At 50.4% G+C, this 10,171-nt stretch overlaps 1 protein-coding gene across 1 annotated transcript in view; it reads left to right on the top strand.

The window, feature by feature from the left end:
- ATF7 (activating transcription factor 7) overlaps window positions 1-10,171 on the top strand; it is a gene marked incomplete at its 3' end in the record, with an annotated part of 51,061 nt that overhangs the window by 26,805 nt on the left and 14,085 nt on the right. The window contains exon 2 of the mRNA XM_009999498.1: window positions 7,477-7,573. Within this exon, the coding sequence (XP_009997800.1) occupies window positions 7,477-7,573 (97 nt within the window). The remainder of the gene's footprint in view (window positions 1-7,476; window positions 7,574-10,171) is intronic.

Below are 10,171 nucleotides of genomic sequence, written 5' to 3'. Positions count from 1 at the left end.
AAAGAATTGATGGCTCTGCCCAAGGTCACACTGCAAACCTGTGGTGCTGCTGGGATTTGAGCTGGGGACGTAATAATGATTCACATCCACACCGGACCCATCCCGGGGTTCCCGGGGGGCAGGAGCGGATCCAGCGGCACAAGCTGCGGAGTCGCTGAAGCTCCACAACTCCACCCCCTCGCTCACATCCTTTAATTACCACTGTGCCTCTCCTCTTAACTTCTGTGGCAACGGTAATTAATACACGGGCTTTAATAACCTTCACTTTTCGGCAAACAAGGCAAAAAATGCTCCACCTTGTGGAAGTCGGTCATTATTGCGCCTGCAGGTCCCAGCCTCGCTCCTTGGCCTCCGAGATCTGCTGCTCAAGGGATGGAGCAGCTGATCCCTGTGGACACAGAGCTCAGGAGGAGTGGACTGACTCCTCCTGGGGTCTTTCCTTCCCCCTTGAACATCCCTCAAGGAGAGAAGGAGGGTGGCTGGGTGGAAAATCCTGCCTGCTCCCACGGAGCGTGGAGATTTAGGAGCCTGCTCATCCCAGCCTAGTTTTGCATCCCGGGGTTTGGGCTGTAATTCCAGTGGCCATCCCAGAGGAGCTGAGGGCTCCTTGTCCTTGTACCTTGGGGCAAATCCAGGGGCTGCTTTCCTCCCAGGTGCTCCATAAACCACCTTAATCATCTGCTCTTCTCCTACCTATTCCCCTTTTGAAAAAGGAGAGAAGGTTGGTTTGGGGTCCTGTGGCATGATGCAAATTCCACAGTAGCTGGAGGGTTGGGTTTGATAGCTCAAGGTGTCCAACCCAGGTTAAATCCTGCTGGGATTAACTGGGAATAATCCTGGCTGAGCAGGTTGGCTGCTGCCTACTCTGGAAGGTTGGCAGATTCTTTTTGCCTGCACCCAGACGTGCTGATCCTCACCCCGAGTGCACTGGAGATGCAGGGGAGGTTTTTCTGCCATCTGAAACTTTATTAAAATACATTAAAAAAAAACAACAACAACAACATAGAGAAAAAGTGAAATATGGAGTTTATAAAAAGAGTTTGCCCCGTGTGTCCTTGGCCAAGGCTTCCCTCCTCACCACAACGTGGTGTGCTGGAGGCCAGATGGTTGCTGCCTCCCCCCTGCTGAAACACCTGCATTTCAGTGGAGGGGCATGTGTATGAGAAGCCCTTTGGGATAAGGGAAGCTATAGAAATGTAAATTAAATTATTTACCTACTCCCAGTTAAATGTTCTGCCCTTCTGGCCAAGGAGGAACAGGGATGGGGCTCCAGAACCTGCTTAACTCTTTGTTTATGCTGAGAAGTTTTGTAGAGCGACTTGAGTATCTGGGCAGTAATTGCCAGGGATTTGGCAGGAACCAAATCCTGAACTGTCCATAAAAATCCTCTCCCTCCATCCTCCTCCTTCCTGCCTTGTAGAAAACTAAACTGTCACCTCCAGGTGCTGATCTCAGGGAAAGCAAAGTGTCCCATGTCACACGATGGCACCTCAACCTTGCTTCTCTCTCTCTCCTGGCACGGAGAAGATGCTGCTGGGCTGTAAGAACAACCTTAACAACAAAACATACCATCCCCCAGGAAAAAAATGCCATCAAAGAAATACATCTGAAAGCTCTAAGCAAAAGAAAAAAAATCAATTAAAAAGGCAAATTGTTGTGGTTTGCACAAGGTTTGTTCCAAACAAAGTGCCTTTTAAAGGGCTTTTTGGCTCTTTGACTTCCAGCACTGGATGCTGCCCGTGAGCAGGCTGGAGTTTCTGATTATTATTCTTAATCATTCTTTTCTTTTAAACAAGGAAAGGAACGTGAATTAATCCCAAGGCAGGATGGAAGTTGGTTCTTTAAGTAAAAGCCACACGGGTCCCTGGAGTGGCCAGAGCCAAAAATAACATTTCATGGTTTAATCTCGATGCGGTTTTTAGTGGGGAGCTGAAGGGAGGGGACGGCACAAAACGCAGCCAAGTCCTCTCCTTTCTGAAGTGGCTGAGCTGCCTGGTGTCCTTTCTGCTTTTCACAGGACTCGAGTGAGTAGGAAGGAGCTTCTCCTGCCTCCCCCAAGGTGGGAAGGGCACTTCTAATGCCCGAACATCTTGCGGATCCTGCTGCAGCGCGAGGAGCGGCTGCGGCAGAGACTCAGCCCAACCCCGGGGCTGCCCCTGTGCTGGTGTCCCCCGCCTGGTGCAGCCTGGATGTCACCTCTTGTCCCTTTTTTTCAGGTTTTATTTCCTCCCTGCACGGGCTGGGGGTGTAACGACCTTGGTGCAGGGGTGTTCTTTGTGCTGTGCTCACAGCTCTCTTGCCGCTTGAGCCTTTGTGCTGTAGCAGGAGCCGCTTGGCTCACTCAGAACACCTACACATCATTTTTTGGGGGTTGTTTTTGAGCTGATCACCCTAAACCTTCACTTTTCTTCTCATTTATCCCCCTCCCCAGGCTGGCAGAGGTGCTGTCTCTTCCCTCTGAAACCAGCTGCCACTGAAACCAGCTTTGCAGAAGCTCTCAGTAACCTCGGAGCTCCACAGACTCGTGGCTGCTCCCATAGCCACCAGTTTCCCAGCGGGAGCAAACTGGGCTCCGAGCTTTTCTGAAACCTGTGGTGAGCCCAGCTTCCTGGAGAACCCCCCCGAGAGGAATCAGGTCCCAAATCTTGGCATGTCACCTCTCCTGAGTGTAAAAATGCAGACGCTTTGGCTGCGCTGTCGTTGAATTCTTTCAAACCAACAAGTCTTGTCACTCCTCCCGTGTCGTGACACCTCCTTGCCCATGGAAATGGGCCCATCTGGGGATTCACGTGGTCCCGGGCAGATAATTGTAATGGTCCCCCCAGCCTTTAAAATCTATGAATCACTCCAGTATCTGGGCACTTTATGCACATTAGTGAATTAATCCTTCCAGCCTCTCTGCAAGGGAGGGAATTATCCTTGTCATTGCTCAGATGGGAAATGGGCGAGATGGAGCCCGGATCCGCGCCAGAACTGGGGGGTCACATCACTCACAGCTCTAACAGCTCACCTTTGGGCACCCAGCCCTCGGGGGCACCCGTGACCCCCCATTAGTTACCTCCACGGGTGTGTTGAGTGAAGGGGGGAAGATCTATCCCCCCTGCCAGGCAGCTGGGAATCCATCTGAGCCCTGTCAGGGGGAGATGGATGGACGGGGCGTAGGGCTGGTGCAGCCGGGAAGCGTGGGGAGGATGCACAGGGTGGGCTGGGGGGTGTGGGGATGTCCAGTGTCTCCCCACAGCCTTAGTCTTGCTCTCTGCGTGTCGTCCTGGGTGCCCTGCCCACTGGGAGGTCCCCAAATGAAGGAGGTAGGTGTCCCTCATCCCAGGAGAGTGAGGCAGACCCCAGGATGTCACCTTCATCCCAGGCTGGTTGCCCCACAGAGCGTTGCAGCAACCAGGTGGATTTCATAGAACCATGGAATGGTTTGGGTTGGAGGGAGCTTAAAGCTCACCTAGATCCAACCCCCCTGCATGGGCAGGGACACCTCCCACCAGCCCAGGCTGCTCCAAGCCCCATCCAACCTGTCCTTCAACACTTCCAGGGAATGGGGCAGCCACAGTTTCCCTGGGTAACCTGTTCCAGCGTCTCACCACCCTCCTTTGGACGAGAAACCTTTTGTGGCTCGTTCAAAATAAATCAGTGACTTTGAGCTCAGCCCACCCAGGTTCAGTGCAGCCCTTTCCCTGCAGTTGCACGTGCTGATTTCCTTTGTTTCCCCTGGCTTCCAGGTGTATCAGCCATGTCACGGCCGTGCCGTGGCGTCCGTGGGCAGAGTAACGTGCTGGAGTTAAGGCTGGAGCAGCATTTCAGCTTCCCTAAATTAATGACACCTCATTAATTCAGCCGTGTGATGAGCTTGATGGAGACAGGTTTGGCTCCTCAACCCTTTCAGCTCTGCTGAGGCAGTGCCAGGGCTTGTGCTTTCAGCAAGGTAACATCTCCTTTTTACAAGCGTGCGCCCGTGGAGCAGTTTGTGCTGCTGCAGCCTCCACCAGCTCTGTGTTCAATCTGAATTTTGGCCAGTGACTGCCTGGCTGTGCAGCCACTCTTTATGTGCTCTGAAAATTACTGTCAAGGTTAAAAAATAACCGTGCAGCTTGTGAGCTGCTTGGCAGAGCCCACGAGCACCCGGGCTCCTGCACGGCCGGAGGGATGGATGCGATGGGTTCAGCACTCACCAACCCTCCTTTTCCATCAAAGGCACTTGTGTCCTTTATAAAAGCAACAAAAACCAACCCTGAGCAGCCCCCCTGGTTTTTCATGTTGGGCTTTAAACCCATGGAAAACAAAAAAAAAATCATCTGGCTGAAGATCTAGGTTTCAACCAAGCGCGTTTGTTCTCTCATGGAGATGGTGCTTTGGTCCAGCTGGATGTATCGTCCCCTATTAAAGGAGGATTTTTAAATGAGCACATTTATTCATCGAGCTGTCACAGCCTGTTGAGTAAAGAACATGAACTGGCCCAGTTTAGCCTGTTTTCTCCCAAAAAGCTGTAACAGTCTCGGGGCTAAATAAAGAAACCCAACCCCAAATTTCACCCGTGCCCTCCATTCCCTTCACCATCACAGAGGGGCTGGGGGGAGAGTGAAGGCAGAAATGAAGGCTACAATAAATATTTCAACTCTTTCCTTTCACACAGCCTGGGAAGGTTGGCTGTGGCTTTTGGGGGGGGCTGCTCTGCAAAGGCAGCAGCCTTCTCCCCTCGCCCCAAAGAGTTTCCAGTCAACATCTTTTTAATTCAAGACGCCCGGAAAATAGCAGCCTGAAATAACACTCCTATATGTCAGCTGCTGATGGAAGGAGATTAAATATTAAAGCCAGTGCTGTGGCTTTAACTCATTCCTGTTTTCCCCCCCACACCCCCTTTCACCCCCCCCCTCTCCTCTTTGCTTTCTTCCCTGTGTAAAATGACATGATTTAGAACTGAAGTGCCAGACTCAGCCTCTAGGTTTCGGCGTTTGGAAATGGATGGAGAAAGATATATTGTGTCTGTGAGCGTTTCTGGGCAGGGAAATAGAGGGCTCCCAAGCTAGTGAGACCACATAAAGATGTTAAATAGAGCTGTAACGTGCAGCGAAAGCAGGAAAACTGCCCTAGAAAAAAAAAAAAAAAAAAAAAGTTACAAAAAAAACCCCCAAAAAACCAACCCCCGAGATGGAGGAAAATGAAAGATTAAAATAAATTCAGAGGGAGCGAGGCCGGGCTGAGGGCTGGGGAGAGAGAGGAACGTGACCCCACTCCCCACCTCATCCTCTTTGCTGCTTCCCTCGTTGGCCTAAAAACCTCCCTATGTCTTCACCTAAACCAAAAACCACTTGGAGAATTGGGAATTTTATCCCTTTTTCTTTTTTTTTTTGTCCTGTGTGTCTCTGCACATTTGCTCTTTCAAGACGCCACTGGAGCAGCTGCCTGGCTGCTAAATATTCATCTGAAACTGGCTGCTCCCCTCTCTTCCCAAAAAAACACCCTGATTTATCTGATTTATTTGATATATTTGATTTGATTTCTTTGATTTCTTTGATTTCTTTTCCTCCCCTTCCCCAAACCTTCCGATTTTCCGCCGCTAACGTCTCACCCCCGCGTCGCACGGGGCGAATGGGGATGGATGTTAAAAAAACCAGGGTGGTTTTTTTGGGTTAGAAACATGAAAAAACATTAGTACCCACCCTTTCTCCCCCCCCTTTCCCACCACCTTTCTGGGCTTTATGGTGCAGCACAAAACCCCGTCACAATTTATGGTTTTTTGTGTGTCTCCTTGGGCGACCGGCGACCGTTCGTTCCCTTCTCCTTTGTTCCCAGATTTGTGATGCTGGGTGGAAATGGGTCACATTTGGGCTGGAGCAGAGTTTTGGAGGAAAGAACCCCAGAAATGTCAAATCTTTAGCAAAACCCTGGAGAAATTGTATTATTTAAGGTTTAGCTACAGACCCGATTGGGCAAAGAAATGTTGGGCTAATGGTCGGTAGAGGCGGGTTGTGGTTGGACTTGGATATGGTTGGATTTGATGATCTTAAAGGCCTTTTCCAACCAGAATAATTCTGTGATTCTGTGGAAAAAAAACACTTCCATTTTCTCCCCTTCAGCACATTCAGACCCATCAGCTCTTAATTTCTTTTCATTTGAGCTCTGGTGAAGAAGTCACCACCAAAAGCACCTTCTGATACGAGGACTTTGAAGGACGCTTTGCATAATACACTTGTTATTGCGGAGAAGATGGATGGGATGTGTGTGGATGGTGTCTCCGTGCTGTCCCTTCCCTCTGTGAATGTCCCCCACACCCCCCCTGGCTCCACACGGCTCCCGGGAAGGCGCCAGGCTGGAATAAGCAGCTTTGCTTGAGGAAAAAAAAAAAAAAGATACGTTATAAAAAAAATGAGTCGTAAATAAGCACCAGAAAGAGCGAGCGGAGCCGGGGTGTCAACGTTGGAGCTAATTCACAGGAACAGGTGGCTGAGGGGGGGAGGTTGGGGGGGTTGGTTTGTGGGTTGTTTTAAGGAGAGGGAAGAAGGGAAGGGGAAAAAGGGCAGGAATTCTTGGCTGCAGCAGCACCAGCTCTTTCTAGAAACGCGGAGCCTGGCGGCTCCGGGATGCGGAAAAATCCTGCGGTAGGGCCTGAGCCGTGGGCTCTGCTCCCACTTTGTCGCAGTCTATTAGGAGAGGAGCAATCCATCCATCCTGGAGCAATCCATCCTGGAGCAATCCATCCTCAGGGCTTGATGATTATTTGCTTTAACCCCCTCCCTGCCTCTCTCATCCCCTCTCCCTCCGTCTCGCTGCGCGGGGACGGTGCAGCCGCGGGCGACGTTGCCCTTTTGTCTGGGTATCAGTGACAGCCCCACACACCCACACACGGTCCCCCCTACCCAGCACATCCTGTCATGAGGGGGGGTTTTATCCTGCAATAAAGGTGGAATTTCAAACAGCATCTTTATGGCACGTTAAATGCCTTTTTTCCCCCCGTTTCGACGGCAGCCGCGCTTCGGGCTTCGTGGCAAAGAACTTGGGGGGTTGAGCAGCCACCTCCATCCCACTCCATAAATCCATGGTCTGAATTTTTGGGGTGGGGGGGACAGCTCTGGCCCACACCATGAAAAAAAAAAGTGGCCTGACCCCAGGAGTGTCTAATTCATCCCTCCATTATCCAGCAATAAATGCGGCGCGTCTCGGCTTCGCTTTTCCGAGACGTGTTTGCAGCTACTGCTGGGGGGGAAATAAACCAAAAAAAGACAAACCACCACCAAAACCCAAAAAGGTTATGAAAAATATTTGTTCCCCAGAAGCCCCCGTGTAACAGCATTTTCATTTGGAGCAACTCCTCAACCAATCTGTCCCGCTCTGGTTTGGCTTCAAGCGATTGTGTTCCAGTTGCTCTCCGGGTGACTCTTTCCTTTCCCCCCCCTCCCTCTTTCCCCGTTGCAGGACGGACCCGTAAAACCACATTTATTCCTGATTTTCTAAATGGTTTCATTTCAGAGGTTTACAAACGAGGACCACCTGGCAGTTCATAAACACAAGCATGAGATGACATTGAAATTCGGCCCCGCTCGCACTGACTCAGTCATCATAGCAGGTATGTGGGGTTCCAGCCAGGCCAGCTCGGGAAACGGGGCACGTTAATACACCATGACTGCAAGATTAATACCCAGGACCAGATGCACTGCAAAACATCCCTACCTCCCATAAAAACCTCTTGTGATCTGCATTTAATCAGGAGGAAAGGAAAGCATGAGGCTTCCAAGGTTTGTTTTTTTTTATGGTGGTATCAGATTTTGTACGAGGGGGTTGTGTTTTTTGGTGGTTTTGTTGCTTGTTTTCTTTTTATTTTTCCAGGGATTTTGATTTTTTTTCCCTTTTTGAAGCTCTCACCCCTTTTTTTTTTATGAAGGCTGAGAGATTTATGGGGCAAAAAAGGTCTTTCACGTTCCTGTGTGTGCTCTGAGGATGATGAACAAAAATCTGACAAAGCCAGGTTCTTCTACTCAGCCCAGGTGTCAGTTTTGGGGAGCTTTTTAGGCTGGCAGTTCATCAATTAAAATGCCACCGAGCACAGTGGCTGCAGCAGAACCCAAATGTGCAGCACAGGGTCAGAGCAGCCTTGATAAGGTAGGGAGATAAAAAACCCACCCCCGTGTATATTGTTATTTGGCAGCAGATCATGGCTGGTTACAGATCATCTCCTGCCTTGTCAGGTCCCTTTTTGGTTCAGGCTTCTTAAAAGGGCGTGAGGTTTGTGTTCCTGCTGGATGGGAAGGCTGTTGCAGGGAGTAAATAGTGCCTGAAACCTTGGGATTTCAGAGTGGGGGGGAAATCAAGCCTGGCAGCCCTTTTTTTCCAGCCCCAAAATTCAATGTTTGAGTAGGAAGCAGCAGTTCAGCTGGTTCCTTAAAGCCTTTGAGTGAATTGTGGCTGGGGGGAGGATTGAGGAGCTGGTGCAGCTGTTGCTGGAAGGGCAAAAAGCTGCTCCTCAGGGGAGGGTTTGCAGAGATGGAACCAGCTCCCAGTAGGAAAATTCATTTCAAATGGGATCAGGCTAATGGGAGTTGATGGCAAAGAATTTGGGGCAAGGGCTGGAAGGAACCTCTTGATTCCTAAAGGTGCTTTTTCCCCTCAATTCAGCCCCTTTCTGAACAGCAGCAGGATTCACTTTTCCTCCATAAAACCAGGGTGAAAATCAGAAATGGGGCAGGACCCATCTCCAACCAAAGCCCACCTGCTCCAGCAGGGATGCAGCATGAACACTCCTCATCTCTGTTGCTCCTGGAGGGGGATCTTTCCTCCTGTGCACAAACCCTCCCGGGTAAGACCACGGTTGGGCTGAAAACCTCCAGTTTCAGGCCGAGGACCAGAGCACGGGCGGGTCGAGCTCTTCTCCCACCAACTCCAGACTGATCCTCAGTGTGTTGCTTTGGGTTAAACCACAAAGCACCCAAAAAAACCAACCCCAAAAACCCCAAACCTATTTATCCGTGGTCAGTGCAAGAGCAGCTATTGAACACAGGCTTTTCCCTGGCTGAGATCTTGCTGCAAGGAGGAGGTTGTGAGGGCCATAAAGCAGCAAGATCCTGGGCTATTATTGCCCTACATTCCTGGTGTCTTTTGATACTTTTAAGCCACCATTTTGTCTCTGGGTGATTTTTTTTTCCCCCTCCCCTGTCCTCTCCCTCCCTCTTGCTTTGTGCTGAGCCCAGGGCAGCAGCCCGTGTGTTAATGAGGAGGATTTGGTGTTCATCCCTTTGCCCTTAAGCTAAAGAGAGTCGTAAAGAATTGTCCTTTGACAGCAGAGGGACTCACTGAAATGGGAACAGGCACTCCTGGGGGAGGAAAAACTGCTGCAATTCCTGAAGGTACGAATTGGGGAAGGATGAGAGAGGTTATAACAGCTTGGTGAGAAGTTCTGCTCTGGGCCCCGGGCTCGGGAGGACATTGCTAAACAGGGAACGGTCCGAAAAGAGCCCCGAGAGCCCTTAAAACACTGGAAAAACAACCTCCTGCTGACATCTTGAGTTGACAAAAGTTTTTTGCTTTCATGAGGAGAGGTTTGAGGGGAACTGAAGTGTGCTCAGAGGAGGTTTTGTTTTATTCAAAGCAGTGTAGGTAGGGTTTGGAGTCAGGCTGGAAACAGAGCGTCGGGAAGGCGAAAGAATCGCCGGAGTCGCTTCCCGAAGTTGGAAATCAAACGGGGTGTTTTCTGTAGGCACTTCAGCCTCTGTGCCAAAGAGCCCATGTTTTATGCAGGAGGTCAAGCTAAACTATCCCAGGGATCCCCTTTGTCCTTTAGAAAAAAATAAATCCATGGAGTTTTCTTGCTGCCTGATGGATTCTCTCGGTGGATCGTGCTTGTTCCCGCTCGGACCTGGGCTCCCGACAAGCAGGGAAACAAGGAGCAGGGAGATTTCCTTCTGCTTTACAGCCTGGGTGATGGCCAGAGAGATCATGACTCAATGTGTTAATACGGTGGAAAACAGGCCCTGGAGGGATTGCTTTGGACAGTGGTGGGAATTATTAGCACTCCCACAGAGCCTGTCCTGAGATGAGCACGGAGCCAGCCCGGCTCCGGTCCCCGCTGGAGCTTCTCCCATCAGCCGTTTCCCTTCTCCTCACTCCATATTTTTAAGATCTGCTGTTTCAGGGAGATCAAACCCCCTTATTTTCCTTCCTTACAGCAGGA

The sequence above is a fragment of the Chaetura pelagica genome, unplaced genomic scaffold (assembly GCF_000747805.2).
Source record: "Chaetura pelagica isolate M959 unplaced genomic scaffold, ChaPel_1.0 scaffold926, whole genome shotgun sequence".
NCBI lineage: Eukaryota > Metazoa > Chordata > Aves > Apodiformes > Apodidae > Chaetura > Chaetura pelagica.
The sequence above is the reverse complement of the archived record's forward strand: the minus strand, read 5'-3'. Positions and strand labels throughout refer to the sequence as shown.